General features: G+C 41.4%; 1 protein-coding gene across 16 annotated transcripts in view; it reads right to left on the reverse strand.

Annotated features, from left to right (window-relative positions):
* The window catches only part of MBNL2 (muscleblind like splicing regulator 2), a 233,960-nt gene that overhangs the window by 72,092 nt on the left and 140,476 nt on the right, over positions 1-21,392 (reverse strand). For all 16 annotated transcript variants that reach the window (XR_016313117.1, XM_089679995.1, XM_089679993.1 and 13 more), the window contains one exon: positions 16,933-17,641. Coding sequence is in view for 15 of the 16 variants with exons in the window: in XM_089679995.1 (XP_089536121.1) it covers positions 16,933-17,106 (174 nt within the window). In the remaining variant the exon portion in view is untranslated. The remainder of the gene's footprint in view (positions 1-16,932; positions 17,642-21,392) is intronic.

Consider the following 21,392-nt stretch of genomic DNA (forward strand, 5'->3'; position numbering starts at 1 on the left):
TTGGGGAATGGGCCGGGGTGGGAGGCAGACCTGGGCAAGGTTGGGTGGGGCAACTCGTGGAGAGTAAGGTTTGTGCCTGGCTAGTAGGTCTAGACTCAAAATTTTAAGCCCTGGGTTAATAGCATGTCAGCTCCCAACTGTATGGCCAGTCATGCAATGCTTACTGTGAGGGAAGTTAATTTGTTATGGTACTGGAAGAGACATAATGGATATTTTATACATTTGAACCAATGCAACTATGTACAGTATCTCACAGAAGTGAACACATCTCTCACATTTTTGTAAATATTTTATTCTATCTTTTCATTTTCTTGTCAAGAAATCACACTTTGTTATACAAGCTGTACACTCACTACTTTACATTGTAGCAGTGCAAAGGACCAAGACCATACAGCAGTTTAACATGACAGGTTCCACTCCGAACAGGCCTTGCCATGGTTGACCAAAGAAGTTGAGTGCACAAGCTCAGCGTCATATCCAGAGGTTATCTTTCGGAAATAGACATATGAGCGCTGCCAGCATTGCTGCAGAGGCTGAAGGGGTGGGGTGGGGGGTCAGCCTGTCAGTGCTCAGACCATACGCCGCACACTGCATCAAATTGGTCTGCATGGCTGTCATCCCAGAAGGAAGCCTCTTCTAAAGATGATGCACAAGAAAGCCCGCAAACAGTTTGCTGAAGACAAGCAGACTAAGGACATGGATTACTGGAACCATGTTCTGTGGTCTGATGAGACCAAGATAAACTGATTTGGTTCAGATGGTGTCAAGCATGTGGCAGCAACCAGGTGAGGAGTACAAAGACAAGTGTGTCTTGCCTACAGTCAAGCATGGTGGTGGGAGTGTCATGGTCTGGGGCTGCATGAGTGCTGCCGGCACTGGAGAGCTACAGTTCATTGAGGGAACCATGAATGCCAGTATGTACTGTGACATACTGAAGCAGAGCATGATCCCCTTCCCTTCGGAGACTGGGCCGCAGGGCAGTATTCCAACATGATAACGACCCCAAACACATCTCCTAAATGACCACTGCCTTGCTAAAGAAGCTGAGGGTAAAAGGTGATGGCCAAGCATGTCTCCAGACCTAAACCCTATTGAGCATCTGTGGAGCATCCTCAAACGGAAGGTGGAGGACCGCAAGGTCTCTAACATCCACCAGCTCCGTGATGTCGTCCTGGAGGAATGGAAGAGAACTCCAGTGGCAACCTGTGAAGCTCTGGTGAACTCCATGCCCAAGAGGGTTAAGGCAGTGCTGGAAAATAATGGTGGCCACACAAAATATTGACAGTTTGGGCCCAATTTGGACATTTTCCCTTAGGGGTGTACTCACTTTTATTGCCAGCAGTTTAGACAATAATGGCTATGTGTTGAGTTATTTTGAGGGGACAGCAAATTTACACTGTTATACAAGCTGTACACTCACTACTTTACATTGTGGCAAAGTGTCATTTCTTCATTGTTGTCACATGAAAAGATATAATAAAATATTTACCAAAATCTGAGGGGTGTACTCACTTCTGTGACATACTATATATACACCATACCTATCTGATCCCTACAGAAGCAGGAAATCACTGAAGTAAGCACTGCTACTCCAGTGATCTCCATTTGCGTCCAGGTCCCCTGCTGGATAGCTGGCCTGCTGCATTGTGCACACACACAATATAATACCCAATGTTTTGATTCCACCTCACAACAGGGCTTGTTTTTTTTAACAGACTTATAAACAAATATTACAACCATTATAAAAGGAAACCAAAAACTTTCTTCCAACTAATGCTATTACTAAAAACAAATGCTAGAATTACTATGCACAATTCTTATGAGGCACGTTTCTGCCAAACTCCCACGTGTGCAGATGTACATGCAAACAGGTCTGCGAGAGCTGATGATTGAGTACTAAGCCAAGTCAAGGAAGTGTATGAACTTCCTTAAGTTAAAGGAGGACCCCTCTTGGAAAAAATACACAAAGAAACCTAAAACATAAATACGTACACTTACCTACCTCTCCTTCTCCTTTTCATGGCACCTCTCTGCTGCCTGTACCCTTGCTCCCATATCATTTTGAAAACCCTTTCCGGGGTCAGCTTGCAATACAGTCCTAAAATGCATGTGTGAAATGGAGTGCATGACATCATGCGACTCTTTCCATGCATGCGCAATACAACATTATATTTATATTCTGTTTGGAAAAAATAAAGCCCTCTCCCCCCCATTTTTTTTTTTTACAAATGAATGTAACGCCGTATGGAGCATGTGCGAAATGAGCAGCATGACAATGTGCTCCATCTCGCACATGCACAGTAAAACAATACTGCAAGATCCCGTAGATTAGGTACAAGATCTCCCTGCAGACACAAAAGATGTTGCCTTTCCAGGGGGCATCAGTGTGGCCAGGGCTATGTCATCAGTGCCTTCAGAAAAACTAGGAAGTGGACAGAATAAAGGAAATAAATCAAACAAACTTAAAAGAAAACCATAAAAGCACAATGTAAATGATTTCACATCAGCATGCAGAGATACATGATGGTGTGAATTTTAATAAAACAGGAGAAAGGGCCACTTTAAGATGTGCATTTATCAACACAGTTACATACAAATCTTGTTGATTTAGGATTATTCTTATAGAAAGTGTAAAGTATTAAAACCCCTGTAATTCCCATTCTATCCCAACAAACCACGCACCTGCAGGAAGCATGTAGAGCTTAGATTTAGATGCACATTAGTAAAAATTAACGTGGAATAAGCCAATACATATAATTGATCAGAACACTAGCTTTTTTTTTTTTTTTTTAAATTACAATTATTTTAATTACTGCATTTATCACATCTACAAATCCAACGACACTCAGAAGTTTGGATTAGAAATATATTACAGAGGCAAAAGGCACTGCCTACCCATCAACTTACAAAACTAGAGGGGGGCTAACAAACTATAGAAAGCTGCACCAGACGAGTTGTTTATGAATGTATACACTATATTGCCAAACGTATTGGGAGGCCTGCCTTTACACGCACATGAACTTTAAATGGCATCCCAGTCTTAGTCCATAGGGTTCAATATTGAGTTGGCCCACGCTTTACAGCTATAACAGCTTCAACTCTTCTGGGAAGGCTGTCCACAAGGTTTAGAAGTGCATCTATAGGAATGTTTGACCATTCTTCCAGAAGCACATTTCTGAGGTCAGGCACTGATGTTGCACGAGAAGGCCTGGCTCACAGTCTCTGCTCTAATTCATCCCAAAGGTGTTCTATCAGGTTGAGATCAGGACTCTGTGCAGGCCAGTCAAGTTCCTCCACCCCGAACTCGCTCATCCATGTCTTTATAGACTTTGCTTTGTACACTGGTGCGAAGTCATGTTGGAACAAGGGACCATCCCAAAACTGTTCCCACAAAGTTGAGAGCATGAAATTTTCCAAACTGTCTTGGTAAGCGGACGCCTTACATGTTCCCTTCACTGCAACTCAGGCTTGGACGCACCTGCTCGGCCATGGAGACCCATTTCATGAAGATGTCTATGCACTGTTGTTGTGCTAATCTGAAGCCCACACAAAGTTTGGAGGTCTTTAGCTATTGAGTGCAGACAGTTGGCAAATTCTGCGCACTGTGCGCTTCAGCTTGCGCTGGCCCCGGTCTATCATTTTATGTGGCCTACCACTTTCTGGCTGAGTTGCTGTTGCTCCCACTTCGTTATAATACCACTAACAGTTTACCGGGGAATATTTAGCAGCAAAGAAATTTCACGGATGGACTTGTACAGGTTGCAACCTATCACGTTACCACACTTGAATTCATTGAGCTCCTGAGAAAGACCCATTCTTTCACAAATGTTTGTAGAAGCAGTCTGCATGCCTAGGTGCTTGATTTTATACACCTGTGGCCATGGAGGTGATTGGAACACCTTAATCCAATGGTTTGGATGGGTGTCCCAATACGTTTGACAATATAGTGTATATAGTCATATTTAAAGTCTAACTCTAGATGAATCTTATTATTTAAGGGGTAGGGTTAGAAACTCTCAGGTTTATTTTGAAATCTAACTATTTTGTTTGGAAGTTTCCCCTCACTTCCTGTCAGTGAAGAAATTATAGGAAATATCCCTAATTGGATCAGAGACCGAAATAAGAACCTCAGAGACTTTTTAACTCTCTCTCTACTCGATTCAAAATTGTATTACAGGACACTTCGCAATTTTACTTCATTGGACAAACAAAAAGAAGCATTAATCATCTGCTAAATAACATTTTAGTATCGAATACCGCAAGAAAGTCTAGTTAACAGATACATCTAAATTTGAAGTCTGCAGTTACATTCAGAGGCGTTGTGAGCAGTAACAGCACTTCATAAAGTCTTTTGTTAGACATTTGTACCAGATCTCTCCTGGCTTTAGGATGTATGGAAAATAACTCATTTTGTGGCAGAGCAGGGATCCTAAGTATATATTAAAGCTGTTTCAGACCTTAATGATGTCCAAGAAAAGATGAATCCAATAGTGTTCCATACACAGACACCAGACTTTGATTCACTGAACATTTTTGTGAACAAAGCAAAACATATTATAAGCTCACAAAACACTATATAGTGTTTTGAGTATTCCTATGGCTCCTTTAGAGGTTGGTAGGGGTTCCTTGATCAATGGCAGATTGGCCTTTTATCTTTTACAGTTTACTTGGTTCCAAGACCAACACTACTTGGCAAAGTTAGTAGCATGCCATTAAAAATCTCTTTAACTATCTGAAAGGGTGGTATTGTTCTCATTGACCACCAACATAAGGAGTCACTTCTCCACATACCACTGATGTAAGGGACTCTGTCTAGGTTTCTTTTCTGCTTATTATTAGTATCTTTCATTTTAATTTTGTGATTAATCATGACAATTATTTTATGATAACTGAAAATCATTTTTTAGTTTAGAGCTTTTCACTGCTAAAATGATTCACCATGAGCGTCAAATACTCGTGGTATACCATTATTCTTTTGTTTGTATCTATAACTTACTTTTTTTTTTACCATACCATTAGTGTAGATATGTTTATCAGCAGGGGTTTCCTGAGATCAAGAGACCTGGAAATCAGTTCAATGGTATCTCTGAGACAAAAAAAGGTTGAAAATGGCTAAAAGGATACACTAAAAAGCACTGGTATATTACGGATTCTCCAATTCTTCCAAGTGTACAGAATAGCTGGTAGAGAGTGGACAGTAAAGAAAATTGCAAAAAAGATGGAAGACAATTTATATCTGACCAGGAACCACCACATTCCAATGAAATTGTAATGCATTTGGCCAGAGAATGGCCTTCCGTGCATGCCTAATCTGTCTGCAGGAGTCTGTGACCTTATTCAAATCATTAATATGAGCCCAGAGAGTCTTGCACAGCTTCAATATCAGGCTTTGGTTTATAACGGACTTTGTGTCCTTTCTACTGTACCTTTAGATTTACTTTAACAATTAGTGTTACTAAATCTAGTAACACTCACTATATCACATTCACTATATCTGGTCTCCCACAGTACATGAAACATTGAAATGCAAATATTTTAGTAAATATAAATGGCTAAATACCTTTTCTCATCAGCAGAGTAGTCTTGTGACTTCTATCGATGTCCAGTAGAGCACTGGTTAAAGCTTATAGTAGGAAAATGTTTCATTCTCCCCTGTTTGTCCTATAAGGCTGACCCCTGACCCTCAGTCTGGACAACACTGATTGGCCCTGTGCTGATCACATGCATTCTCCAAGAAAAAAAAAAAAAAAACTCTCTAGCAATACACACCAGACTGAGCATGTGCAGCTTGCCCCCAAGGCTCTGTTCTACACAATGTGGAGGATTAACCCCTTAGGTTCCACAGTGAGTATAACAAGCATGCTTTACTGCATATACAGACTGATTTTATTGTTGTGGGTTTAGTAACACTTTAAAAATACATGAAAATAATGTCTACACCATCACACAAACTTTGGTTACCAGTAATTTTTCAGTCCCTTAGCAGCTGTTTCCACTTTCTCTGATTAAGGTCCATGATACTGAATCAGCAGTTTGCTGATTCAGGCATTCTAAATGTACTGTGGTTTTGTTTCAATGTGTGCATTGTCAAATTGAACTGCACAAATTGCTATATTAATCTGCAAAGTGCTGTAACCCACATCAGCCAAAATGCAAAGTGCTGAAATTAGATCAATAATCTGTACGTTTTATTCAAAAACAATATTTCAAACACAAGAGATGACAAAGCATAATTGTCTGATAAAATGTATATAATTCTGGTGACAAATGCCCCTGCCCATAGTGCTTCAGCTGTGGTTGTCTTTTCTCTTTGGTGCACATGGGCAATACAATCCACATTCCCACTATCTTTTTGATATTGCAGGGTGGATTTTTGGTGCCAGGGCAATGTGACCAGTCTGCTGAACACAATGTAAAATGTGTTATAACTCTGCTGCCCTGGCTGACCAAATATGTGACATCTTATATAACATGCATTTTCCTGGAAGACTGGCAATGTGTGATGTAGAGGAGCCAAGTGCAGGATCAATGGACTCTGTATATTAGTATATATATAGGATAAAGAGGGAGCTCAGGTCTGTGGATTTTAACAAAATGATTGCCACAGATTAGGCTATTTTAAAGTGTTACTAAACCCAGGACCCTGTATTCACTATATCTGGTCTCCCACAATACACAGAACATGGAAATGCAATTATTTTAGTAAATATAAACTGCTAAATAACTTTTCTCATCAGCGGTCAGAGCAGTCTTGTGACTTCTATGTCCAGCTGTCAAGCGTGTTTCCAGCTGAGCACCGGTTAAAGCTTATAAGACTTGACTTCTGTCTGGACAGTGCCGATTGGCCCTGTGCTGATCACATGCACTCTCTCAAGAAAAAAAGAAAAACCCTCTCAAGCAATAACACACCAAACTGAATCCTGTGCCACCATCAATTGTTACTTTATTTGGGGCCCAGCTGCCTCTTCCAGACATAGACAGCCAGTCCCAATGATACACTTACTTCACCTGTAAAAGCTTCTTACAAGCAAAAGCCACTAACTCCAAAATATGTCTGACAGACATGTTTGCCACCAGAAATGCCATTTTGCAGGCGAGATCACCCTAGGGGAGTTCAATAGTTTCTGCGGAGCAGAAACAATTTAGTACCCTCCACGATACTTTTTTTTATTTACACTAACATACAATTTTCAGGACAAGCTTTCGGGGTATGTCCCCTTCTTCAAGGTCCAAGCAGAGCAGAGAAATCCAGCTTAAAAATCACAAGAAAGCAAAGGGTGCTGTAATGGGGGTATAATCTGAGACATCTTGAATAAAGATTTTAACAAGTGAAGCAAAGATTTTTGGAATAAGACAGACAAGGCCGAAATCTCCAAATTCTTTTCCAGTCCCGACTATAGTAAGATCAGAATGAAAGGTACAAAGCTATCTCTAGGGCTGAAAAACTTGTGCTCACACCAGACAAAATATAATTTCCGGATACGGTGGTTGATTTTTCCTATAGTGGCTTTCATAGCTTTGAGTCTATCATTCTCACATTAATCAGATATACCGCTGTCCTTTAAGACCTGGGTTTCAACAGCCACATCGTCAAAGGCCAATGACTGAGCAGGATAGAGCATAGGGCCTTGGGACAGCAGGTCTGGTCTATTTGAAGAGACCAGGGGTCGTCTTCTTGAAGTACAGTATGTCCGTGTACCAAGTTTTTCTGGGCCAGTTTGGTGCAATGAGAATCTATAATTTCTTCTCTCTCTCTATTTTGCACAGCAGTGGAGGAAGAATCTACTCTGAAAGGAAGGCATATTTTAACCTTTATGGAGTCCAGGGAATTAGCAGAGCATCCAATGCAAGTGCTAGAGGATATTTGGTCCTGGCCACAAACGGGTTACTTTTTGTTGAACCTGGGAGGTCAGAATATCCACAACTGAAATCTTGCATTTCTGACATTTTGACAGGAGACTGAAGGTGTTGGGATGCAGGGACTATTCCCCTTGGTCTAGACGGTGATGACGGAGGAAATGTGTCTTCCAATCGCTCACTTTCAGGATGTGAACAACGAAGATTGCTGGACAGTGCTTCTTTGCCCAGGAGATGATCAGACTTACTTCCTTCAAGGCTGCCTAGCATCTCTGATGATTGACTGCTACTGCAGTGGCACTGTCTGATTGTACCCTTATCAGGTGTCCTTGAAGAAGGGGAGTGCAGTGATGAAGAACCAATTTTATTGCTCTAAGCTCCTAGATGTTGATGGGGAGCTCTGCTTCCCCTGGGGACCATGTTCCTTGAACCGTAAGAGATTGGAATACTCTTCCCCAGACTGTGAGGCTGGCATCTATTGTTACCAACTTCCATGAATGTGGGAGAAGTGATTTTCACATTTCCAATGCTGGATTGGGAATCTAAAAAATTAAGGAGTTTCTTGCTTGACTGGAGAGAAGCATAAGGAAGTGACAAGATGGAGTGTGTTTGTTCCAGGCCAACAGAATATTATGTTGGAAAAGCTCTGAGATAAACTCAGTAAAGCGAACAGCCTCAAATGAGGCTACCAAGAGGTCCAGGACTCTAGTGGAGAAACGTACTGAGGGATTTCTTTTGGATCTTAAGATAAGAGCATGAGATTTTAGAGAGAAAAGCTTGTTTGCTGTAAGGATGACTTTAATAAAACAAAAACAAGAGGGTGCCTCCATCTATGTGTAGTGAGTTATTAAAATGAATAAAAGGACAATAAAAATGCACTCACTGGTTAAAAGTGGATCAAGGCTTGTCATAAACCCATATAATCCTCCATAGGATCACCATGAGGCTGTAGAACTCGGCAGGTATGCAGCTAGCTGAAGCAGGGTTCTTGATGGAGGTACAGATGTCAAGCCTCAGGCTGGCACATAGCCACACCCCCTTCACTTCCTATCACCATCACCCAGCCGAGAGAGGTGCTGATTGGAGCCACAGCCATCTTGCTACAACTGGAATCCGCAGCTGCCTATGTTCCAGCCTAAGGCCTGACAGCTGTACTTCCACCAACAACTCTGCTTCAGATAGCTGCTTGCCTCCCAAGTTCTGCAGCCTCACGGTGATCCTATGGTTGTCTTTATGAATTTATGACAAGCATTGATCCATTTAACTAGCAAGTACATTTATATTGTTTGCTATTCATTTTCATAAAATCGCTACACCAAGATGGAGGTGCCTTCTTGTGTTTGTTTTATAAATGTGCATCTAGACCTAAACTGAGAGGAGCTGCATCCATTTCACCTGGTGTTCCCTAACACTCTCCTGGCTCTCTTATGTGCTCCGTTAAATGATGGTTGGGGTCTACTCAGCGCAATAGCTTATTCATTTTCTTTGGAAGGAAAACTTTTGCCTGGGTCATGTCTATATTGAGGTCTAAGTATTTTAGACAAAAGGAAGGCTGGAGGGTAACTGAAACCTGAAGATTCTGAACAGTCCTCTGAACATTTGCAGACAGTTTTGAAGGAGATAAATCCTTCAGAAGAAGGTTATTCTGGTACCCTGTAATCTGGATAACTTAAGAGGGAGAATAGAGCACCTTTGTGAGAACTCTGGGTGCAAAACTATAGGCCAAACAGGAGTGCAACATATTAAAAATGTTTGTGTCCTCCTGCGAAGAATAGAAAGCACTGAGGTGGGTAAGTCAGAATATGTATTCCCATTGTCTCAAGGGGCAACAACTGATCTTGCGGATTCAATGCGAAACTTGGGAAAACGAAGGTAGAAGTTTAGGGATTTTAGGTCCAAGACGAATACTCCCGTTGGGTTTTGGGATCCTTTGAACCTATCCTCCAGCAGGACTGGAAGAAAAAAAAAAAATCTCTGAGACAAGAGATAGTTCAGGGCAGTCTGTAAATCTGACTGTCCTTGGGCAGATTTTGGTTGGTTTGAGAGAAGAAAACAATAAGAGCATAGAGCTTGAAATGCTGTTTTGTACCCCTTTGAAACCACAGGTCTGGAACATCTGTAACCCAAAAGGAACGCAATAACAGATCCCTCCCCCCCTTTTTTTTTTTTTTTTCTAAAGGAGTGAAGATGCTCCTTCATTGAGAAGGTGGCTTTGGGATAGGCTTGGTGGGTTTTGTGTTCCCAGTCTTGCTTCAAAAGGAAAAGCTGAATTTTGGCTTTGAAAATGAAGCCTGAGGAGAATGACAGGGTGCTCTTTGTTTTTAGGAGGTTGAGGCCCCTGAAAAGGTTTTTTTTTTGGAGTTTTCCACTATGGAAGAAGGACCTTGCCTCCTGTGACATCCTTCATGAACTGAACCAGGTGCATTGTCAAAGAGACAACCTTCTTCAAAGGGTACATGAGTGAGGCATCTTTTACAGGCAGCTTCAGCAGACCAGGCTTTTAGTCATAATATTCTGTGCAGATGGACAGAATGAGAGCCATGGTGGTAATTGGAGTTTTTCTAGGGTTTCAACACAGGAAAGATAGGCAGAAAGCAGGGTTTGTAAGTGTTTTGTCATAGTTCGGTCCTGGAAGACAGGACTGTCGATTTTTCATTGCCCTAGCCCGTTAGCCGAGATTTGACAAAGAGAAATTGCAACAAAAGCTGGTTGCAGTACTGGACATGCAAGATTAAAAAAAGCCTTTGAGAGTGTCAGACATTTTCTGTCTCCAGAACCCTTAAATGAAAGAACATCTTCTATAGGAACAGTAAGATGTTTACTTAAGACTGAGCTGGCAGGGTCAACCATCTGAACAGTTTATTAGTGAATTCTTTTTCCACAGGACATACAGTAGCTCAGCAATGATTTCAGGCAAAACCCAGTAAATTGGCACTTTTATTTTTTCAGCGTGAATGCCTTTTTAGACTTTGCAGGGGGAGGTCTTAGTACCCAGAGGGACATGGGGAGTAGAATCAACTGCGACTATACCAAGGCTTTTGTGCACAACACACGTGAGCATATATGCACTGGCAAGCATATTGCATGAAGCCGTAGCATGTATAGGAGCATGGGGTCAGAAATGTTCCATGGCCTCCTCTAACACAGCCTCCAGCTCTTCTTCAATGATCTTCATGTCTACCTCTTCTAGAGCAGGTAGTTCCACATCTAACTCAGGTAGGGAAGGTGGGGTGGAGAAGAAACCTGTTTCTTTTGAGCTCTAGCCTTGGATGACTGTATTAAAGTCATTAGTTAATCGAGAAATGCTGACATAGTTGCAGAAAAATCTGGCTTGATCAGGTAGGCCACTTGTTGCGTGCCTGAGATCGGCCTAGAATCAGATGCAGAGATCAGTGATAAAATATGGCCTGCTCTAGTGCAAAGGAAACATTGACATTCGCGGTTTGAATGTTTCGCAACTAATCGGCAAGGCAAGTTTTTTCCATGGTTGCCTTGAGCCTGGTTTACACCACTGCTTTCAGTGAGGGAATTCCCCTATGGACTGTATAGCATCCTGCGGTTAACTACAGGCATTAAACTCCCCACAGCGTGGGGTCCAGGTACGGTTCCCAAGGTATTACTAATGTTATACTGGTCCGGATGCATTGCTTCTACTGTTATAATTGAAGGCAGTGAAGTGTTTATGAAGAGATGAAAGCAGAATTTGAAGTAAATAACTAGTTAGGCAAAGAAAATATCCATATAGGTGAAGAAGCAAAAACTAATGTAGGGTTATGTGTGTCCAAAGGTTATGCCACTGTCCAATCACCTAAAGGTAGCAGCCTATAACCCAAAGTCTAAGAATATCTTGCCTGAGTCCTGTACCGTACAATTAGAATATGGTTTTTATAGAACAGTGGAAGACTAGAACCCCCGTTAGATTTTTCTCTTCTCTCTGTATCTCAGCTGCAGATTTTTGATTACTTTCTGTCTGGTAAAACCTTTTGTCAGCATAACAAAATGTGAGGGAAAATCCCAGTAATGCAGCCCTGGACAGCAGTATAAACAAGACAACAGTACTAATCCTTCCCCACTCTATCCAAAACAAAAACAAAGTTTTTGGCTTGACATATATTTGATGTCTGTCTACAGGGGTCTTTTTATCACCCAATGCTGTTTTCCTAACCTAGCCTAAAATGTTAACCACTTGCTGACCGCACTATAGCCAAATGACGGCTAGAGCATGGTCGTCTAGTTCTGATGGACACTGATTGTTAGCACTGATGGACCCCAATTGGCTTTCTTAAGCAGCAAAGATAGGCACTGTTGGGGTTGCACTAATAATCAGGGCACTGATAATCCGTGTAAATGTCTCCTTTCTCCTCACATCAGTGAAGGAGAAAAATTACCGGTTTACAAAATTTCATAATAGAAACTAAGAAAAACGTGTTTTTAGAAAAAAAACGTTGGTCTTTTTTTGTTTGACAAAAATAAAAACACCCAGTGGTGATTAAAATATCACAAAAGAGAGCTCTATTTGTGTGAAAAAAAATTATAAAAATTTCATACAGTGTTGCATGACCACGCAATTGTCATTCAAGGTGCGAAAGCTGAAAACTGGCCTGGGCAGGAAGGGGGTAAAAGTGCCTGGAAGGATAATTATTATTATTACATCGAGTTTATATAGCACCAAAGGGTTTGCTCAGCAATGTACAATAGAGGGGGGGACAATACATGAAACAGTAACAAACAGCACACGAGGGGTTATAGGGCCCTACTCTTTCCAGCTTACAATCTAGGAGGGAGGGGGTAGTGGTACAGGAGGAAGTGGCTGTGGGGGGTGGAGTGGTAGGAGGAATGAAGGAGGATGGCTGGTAGGTAACAGTGGGGTAGGCTTCCCTGAAGAGGTGGGTTTTCAGGGAGCGCCTGAAGGTGAGGAGGGAAGGCGACAATCTGATGGATTGGGGTAGTGAGTTCCAGAGGATGGGGGAGGACCTGGAGAAGTCTTGTAGTCGTGCGTGGGAGGAGGAGACCAGGGAGCAAGACAGAAGGAGGTCCTGTGAGGAGCGAAGGGTACGGGTAGGGTGGTACTTGGGAATCAGGTTGGTGAGGTAGGTAGGGGCAGTGTTGTGAATGGCTTTGTAGGTCAGAGTTAGCAGTTTGAATTTGATGCGTTGGGCAACTGGGAGCCAGTGGAGGGATAGGCAGAGGGGGGTGGCAGAGGTGGAGTGGGTGGTGAGGTGGATGAGTCTAGCCGCTGAGTTCAGGATGGTCTGAAGCGGGGATAGCCTGCGCTGGGGCAGGCCGGTGAGAAGGGAGTTGCAGTAGTCAAGGCGCGAGACAATCAGGGAGTGCACAAGTAGCTTAGTCGTGTCTGGGGTAAGGAAGGAGCGTATCTTGACAATGCGGAGGTGGAGCCTGCATGTGTTTGTAAGTGATTTGACATGAGGTTGGAAGGAGAGGTTTGAGTCCAAAGTGACGCAAAGGACTTTGGCTTGCTGGGCAGGATTGATGGTGGTGTTGTTGGTAGTGATGGATAGGATGGGGGGGGGGGGGCACGGGCAGGGGGAAAGACGAGAAGCTCGTTTTTGGAGAGGTTAAGCTTGAGGAAATGGAGCGACATCTAGTCTGAGATGTCGTTTAGGAGGTGAGTGATGCGGGCGGAGACTGTAGGGGTGAGGCGAGGGGTGGAGAGGTAAATTTGAGTGTCATCAGTGTAGAGGTGATAGTTGAAGCCATGGGAGTGTATGCATTTGCCAAGGGAGGAGGTTTAGATGGAGAATAGAAGGGGTATGAGAACAGAGCCTTGGGGGACCCCAACAGAGAGGGGGAGGGGAGGTGGCACTGTTGTAGGAAACGCTGAAGGAGCGTTGGGATAGATAGGAGAACCAGGAGAGAGCGTTGTCTCTGATGCCAAGGGAGAGTAGTTTATTGAGGAGGGGGTGGTCAACTGTGTCGAAGGCCGCGGAGAGGTTCAGGAGGAGGACAGAGTAGTCGCCTTTGGCTTTGGCGGTTAGTAGGTCATTTTTGAGGAGGGCGGTTTCCGTGGAGTGTTGGGGACGGAAGCCGGACCGTAGTGGGTCAAGGAGGTTGTTGTCAGTTAGGTGGGCATGGTTAATGTGCCATTTAAAATATACAACAAAAAAAGTAGCCAGAGTACTGTTCAACTCAAAGACAGGACCGATATTTGTTTTATAAGCAAGAATAATTTGTTAGTCATAGAGAGCATGCAAAGTAGTACGGATCACTAGACAAAATGAGAACCTTAAAATAGCCTATGACAGAAGTATTCAATTAGATAACTGACAATCTTAAAACAGCCATGTTGGACTAAACATGTAGCCACTAATAGACCCCATTTCCACCTAAAGGTACATTTATGGACACATGGGACATATCTACAAAGTGGCGTTTGAGACATAATACACATTCATCAATGAATCAATAAACGTTCATAAAACATATTTGCCTGAATAACTCATCTACACTTACTAGAGCATGAACCAAAAATCACCAACTTCTGTAAATAATTTTTCTTACTCTAGTATTCACTCTATATACAACCTAACAAATAGGAAGTTTGCAGTCCACTCACTGCAAATCTTTATTTTGCACAGTCACCTTTCTGAAATGGTAAATGTGTGTTTAACCACTAGCCTACAGGGCACTTATACCCCCTTCCTGCCCAGGGCAATTTCCAGCTTTCTGCGCTGTTGCACTTTGAATGACAATTGCACGGTCATGCAATACTGTACCCATCTGAAATTTTTAGCATTTTTTGTGACAGATAGAGCTTTATTTTGGTGGTATTTAATCACCTCTGGGTTTTTTTTCTTTTTTCTTATACAAACCAAAAACCACTGAAAAGTTAAAAAACAAACGTTTTTTCTTAGTTTTTGTTATAAAATTTTGTAAATAAGTGATTTTTCTCCTTCACTGATGTGCGCTAATGAGGCTGCAGTGATGGCACTGATAGGCTGTACTGATGGACACTGATAGGCATTGACAGGCATCACTAATGGGCACTGAAAGGCAGCACTCATATATGGCACTGATAGGCGGCACTGACTGGCAGCACTGAAAGGCAGGTCAGATGGGCACTGATATGTGGCACTGAGAACTGGCACAGATGGACACTGACAGGTGGCGCTGCTGGGGCTACACAGATCATCAGGGCACACTGATTATCAGCGCTCTGATGATCTGTGTACATGTCCCCTCCGAGGAATGCCGATTACCAGCTCTCCTCTCCTCACGAGCTGTCAGCGTAACAGCCCGTGGGGAGAGAAATGCCAATAACTGGCATTTCCCTGTTTACATGTGATCAGCTGTGATTGGCCACAGCTGATCACATGACCGAGCCAACATTTTCGGTTCTTTCCATGGATCGGAAATCTGCTGTGTCCGAGGGACACAGCGCACTGCTGACAGCCGCGCTGCGCGCTCCGGGAGCCGCGCATGCGCGGTGAGAATGGGAGGACGTCATATGACGTCCTCCCAGAACGAGAGAACCACCTTGCGTCCGTCATATTACTATATGGCGGGCGGGAGGAGGTTAAGAGGTCTGGAAGAAAAACGTTGACTATTTGGCCCGTCAGTGTTGATACCCTGATATCTTCACTGTATATAATAAACCTAAATATAGTAATAATAAAAAAAATATTATATTCACATATAAATACAGCACATATCTAGACGTTTGACAAATTGATTTGATTTAAACCACAGATCTTGTTCTCAAAATCAAAAACTTAACGTTAATTAAGATTATAAATAAATTATATCATACATTCATATTCATAAAAATGCACCCATTTACCACCCAGATGACTATGCCCACTTTACCTATTAGGAATAATGAAATGTGCCATGAGAGATATCACTAAATTTTAAAATATATGGGGTTGTAAGTAAAGATACTCTAAATCCTACAGTGGCCAGACTAGATGGACAAATACTAATTTTCTAAATCATATTCTGTATCTGTGTTAATGGCTGACAGTTTGTGTTTGGCACTAATGCCTGTGATTACATTTCTCATACAACAGCTCTTCAGCCTCGTACAATATTCTTCAACCAAGAGCCTTAAGGCATTTAACTACATACTTCTCATGTGTCCTAAAAGTACAGGTCAGGGTTTCATAACAAGCTGCACTTTGATGGCTAAATAGAAAACCTTGTATGCTTGGGCTAAATAAAACAGCTGCAAATTCCAAGCAGTATCTACAATCTGACAGCACCAGTAAAAAATCTAATAAGATTAAAAGAAACTGACAGATCTTGGCATCCACACAGGAGATATAAACGTGGGATCCCTTCCTCCCCCCCGTTATTGTATTCTGACAGTGGGGATTCTACCCTCGGGTGGGGGGCTGGGGGGAGGCTGTGTGCGGGGGCTGGTCCGTTCATAACATGTTACACCCTGAATAATAAGATTGTAAAGTAATTATACAATTCAAACAATACATGTCCTTTAAAAATTGCTGATTGAGATAAGCTTTATCTTTCCAATTGGCCATATGTTTGGACTAACAGACTTAGGGCCATACAAAACTGTTAACTGGTAGCATTGATGACCTTTCCTAATACATTACTTGTGGTATTAACTATTCAGCCTATTCTATGAAAAAACTCTGAGCTTTCGGTATTTACTGAGAAACGAAACTGTGAAACTGAAACCTGACATAACCGATAACATATGGATACATATAGAGAATACAGTTAACAGATTTGAATGGCAACACAAGGATGATACAAATAAAATTATTTGCTTAATTTTTCAATATGTAATTTGCATCTCGTGAATGACTCTCACATACTTTTTACACATTTTTGTGGTATATTGAGGTCACATACTCTTTTATAGTCTGCCATAAACACACCAAACTACATTGAAAATTTTGTATTAGGGCAAATATTCTACAAAAAATAAGTCAAAATCTAAATATGGTCAAAAGAGATTTGTAAATCTATTGAAAAATGTATTTCTTATAAATTATTAACTGAATTTCTAAAAGGGAAGCAAAAATTGGTTGACATACACACATCTAGATAAAACATACAAATATCTAAATGTCATTAGCAAACCTTCCTTACCTTAAGGGAATCAAAGCAGGCAATAACACGTCCATTTTCAACCTGACAACTTTTGGGTGGATGTGCAAACTTGCATTCCTCGTCAGATCTTGAACAAGTTCCTCTCTGGAACTGCCTGCACACCTCTAGAGTTAGCCATTTTGTATCTCTTACTGGGGCTACATTCAAAGCCATGCTGGAGAAACCAAACTTTGATGGGTAACAAGTTAAAAGTCTGTTGGGAGTCCAGGGATTTACTCAACAGAATCTAGTTAAATAAAAATATAGCTGCTTTATGGGATAAACAAAGCAGCATGAGAAGATCCAAATAATCAGCGCAGCCTCAGTCATCGATCAAGCTGCTCCACTTAAACACTTCTGGCTGAGAAGACAACGTGCTCTGGGTCCACGATACAAAATCTAGATGGGACAATGTTTTGCTGATTGCGGCTTTCCATAAAGTTACTCCAATTTAATGGCTATCTTCGGTGGAATATTGTACTTCCTTGGACACTTTGCGGTGAGAATGCTGGAATCTGATGTCAGTCAGTGCAGTCCTTTTCATGAGGTGTCATTGGCAACAACACAGTAGATAAACAAGATACCTTCAGCTAAACTGCAGGACAGGCTCCTTGGTGTTTGGCATTCAAGAGGTGTTAGGTTTCAGAAGTGCAGCCCTTACTGGCAAAAGTGACTTCGGAGAAAGGCACTTACCAAATAAGCAGCAAACCTAAAAGACAAACAGTGCAATGGTGAGTATAATACAGATGAAGCAGGTTGAAAGACTGAGATGAAAAGAGTGGCCCCACCCATCCTACGAGGAAGTGTCATATAAACAAGCAGCATAATACTGTTCTCTGTTCTGTGATTATTAAAAAAAAAAAAAAAAGTTTGCCTTCCCAGAGAAGATCTGCATATGAGCAGAATAACCAATTGGGGAACATATTGCTGTAATATTCTAGGCATTCATCCAGGACATGGGAGTGACTCAGAAATGGATGAATGTTGCAGACACAATAATTAGACAAGTCATTTCGAAAACAATTCAGCCTAATGTGCTTAGCCTCCTAACCAATTTATTAAGATTCTCGCTTCCAATTAATTGTAGAGTTTAGCTCCACAGATTATATTTTCTGAATATAAAAATATCTCACCATACTCACAAACATTACACTAAGCTGACAAGAGTCAAGCAAACACTTTAGTCTAAGCAGAAAATAGCACATGTATACATGTTACAACATGCAGCAATATGCATTTGCTGATACTTTATTAATACCTTTGTCTTTTCTAACAAACTTTCATATGCGCCTGGTTTCTACAAAATGTTTATTCTGACATTTTTAGGCAAATTAATGGAAACCTACCACAAGGAAAATATAGATGTGGCAGCTGTTGACTTCTGAATACATACTGTAAGACTAGTTTTGATCTTTCTGCTAGTTTGAGTTCATGTCCCCGTGTTCTTGATGTTAGCTTCATATTGAAAATACTGCCCTCCTAAACCTGTTCTTCTGATGTTCTATCCCTAATATTTTTCACCATTTTTGTTACCCGTCTCTGAACTTGTTCTCTCCTATCAAAATCTTTTTGTAAGTGAGGTCTCCAGAACTGGACACTATTCTAAATGAACTAAACTAAAGATCTATACAGTGAAATCAGGACCTCCGGACTCCTGCTGGTGACATTTTCGCAGTGATTGGTCATATTGTTTGACAATTTTGAATAGCATGCAGGGGTGTGTAATTTAAAAAAAAAAACTATTTGTCCAGGGACTAAATTGGTGCCCCAATCTACTTGTCCCTCATGACATTCTACTTGTCCAGATACATTTTTTTTTTTTTTTTTAACCGAAACTGTATTTAAATCGAAGGTGATTTTAGGCATGTCGGGGCTTTTAAAAACAAAAGAGGCTTTATAGTGACTTAAACGTGTAATATTTTAACATTGCGCTGTTTATCTCCTCCTCCCCTCCCTGCCTGTCTCCAGCACAGCACCCAGGGACTAGCAGAGAGGGGGGGAATGTGGTGAACAACGATTGGCTGATTGTCAGGAAAGGGTGGGTCAGGGCTTATCCCTTTCGCTGACAGAGCCGTTTTTGCATTTTTTGCACATGTTTAAAAAATCATTTTAGGCCTGAAGATGACATAAACCCCCAAACATTTATATTTTCTGAAAGCAGAGACCCTAGAGAATAAAATAGTGGTAGTTTCAATTTTTTATGTCGCATGATTTTACTGCAAAATTGTAGTAAAAAATACAAGTTAATTTTAGGGCACAAAAAAGCAATAAATTACCCTATTTTTTGTAAAATATAAAAGATGAGGTTGCAGTGAGTAAACAGATATCCATCTGGTCAAATCATAAAGTTGTATACGCTTGTGAAGTGGCAAAGAACTTCAGTAATCTATATTTTCTATAGTTTGACACTTTTAAAGCTCCTTATAGGTCACCAGTTTAGTGTTATGGAGGAGGTCTGGTGCTACAATTATTGCTCTCATCCTGGCGTACGCGGTACTATGTGACATGTGTATCGCAATCGATGGTTTTATGTGTAGGTGCCCCAGCCTGTGCTTTTACATTTGTATGTGCATATATGTGGGGGCCTCAATTGTTTTTTTTAATGGTATGTGCTTGGGTGTAACTAACTTTTTTTTTAACTTTTTTTTTTCATCACATAGGGGACACACAAAAGAGGCTTTATGGTGACTTAAACGTGTGACAAAGTCCCCTATGTGATGACTTTTGGTGACAGGTTCTCTTTGAGACATCCAAGGTCTAAAAGACCCTGCATGTCTGCCCTCTTCTCCACTGATTGCATTACAATCTCTCAACGGGGATTCGGAGGCGACATCGTAACATCACTTCCGGGTCAGCACAAGAAGGGGAGGGGAGCGGACGTTTCCGCTCTCCTCCCTCCCCTCTAGCCGATGGTCAAGCGGAGTCTGGGAAACCTCACGGGGGAAGGGGGGGGGGATGGTGGCACTGTGTGGAAGCTTATCCGCAGCAGGGCTAAATGTATAAAAAAAAAAAAAAAAAAAAAAAAAAAAAACTACCAGGTCTGTTCCAAATGCACCCCATTTACAGCCACGCTCTGATATCTATCCTTTAGCCAACTGCATAACCACTAAAACACTCAAGGGTTTAGTCCTAGCTTGTACAATTTCTTCTATGAGTTCATTATGTGGAACTGTATCAAATACTTTGCTGAAATCAAAACAGGCTATGTCCACAGCACCACCCTGGTATATAATATTAGTGATGCAGTCAAAAATTCAGTAAGATTAGTTTGACATGATCTGCTGTCAGGGGAGCTATGTTACTTTGGGTCCACCAAATTGTACGTTTTTAGGTGACCAAGGATCCTTCTTGGTTACTTTGGGTCCACCAAATTGTACGTTTTTAGGTGACCAAGGATCCTTCTTTTTAGGAGTGATTCCATTTACTAGCAGCTGGTAGCCTTTGCAGAGTTCCATCTTTCTTACTACAGTATTTATTATAGCTGAGGATTACATATTATAAATAATTTACTGATATAGAAAACTTTTAAATTACCGTATTTTCCGGCGCATAAGACGACTTTTTACCCCTTGAAAATCTTCTCAAAAGTCGGGGGTCGTCTTATATGCTGGTAACGGCATGCTGACACTTTTTAGGGGGGCGGCGCGGTGCCTCCGCCGCCCCCCCCCCCTTCCAACAGAAGGGATCCACCCAGATGGCTGACCGGCAGCTGGCTCAGCCTCTCAGCACACTGATGAGAGCCTGAGCCTGACCCAGCTGCTCCCACCCCCACATACTTACAGAGCACTGGAGGGGTAAAGCAGTCACTTCTAAGAACAGAGTAATCAGTCATGTGACCGCTCAGTTCTAGGTCTTAGAGCCGATGGGGGACAGCTGCAGCCACATAGGGGAGTATAGAAGTTTTTTTTTTTTATATCCCTTACTTTCCCTTTAATAAAACACGCAAAAGAGGATATGATTGGATGCTACATAAAAAAAAAAAAAAAAAAAAAAAAAAAAAAAAAAAATGTATTCCTTGAGTTACTGTAATTAAAAAAAATATTTTCTGTAGTCTTATACACAGTCCTATTTGAGCACACCCAACAATGTTTACCAGCCATTTAACTGCATTAAAGATAAAAAGGAACTGAACCAACTTGGATACCTTGGATTATTTGGAAGGATAAGACCTGATATTTTTGTTGTTCTTGTAGTCTTCTTGTGTTGTATTGTGACATTTTGTACTTCCAGTTTTCACACTTTTCTATCCGACCATTGTATTTTTTTTTATCTCAATTTGACTCATGTTCTGTTTTGACACTTTTTGTACATATTGCACAAAACCATATAATAAAAATGTGATTGGTAAAAAAAAAGTACTTAAAGAAAAAAAACAAAATGAAACAAAAGATAGAAAGGATCAAGAGCACCTAACATTTGTTGATGTACTTATAAAGCAAGGATGCTGGTAGATTGCCTTG

This window comes from Staurois parvus, unplaced genomic scaffold (genome assembly GCF_062004578.1).
Source record: "Staurois parvus isolate SC_StPar_1 unplaced genomic scaffold, SC_StPar_1.0 ptg000233l, whole genome shotgun sequence".
Classification (NCBI taxonomy): domain Eukaryota; kingdom Metazoa; phylum Chordata; class Amphibia; order Anura; family Ranidae; genus Staurois; species Staurois parvus.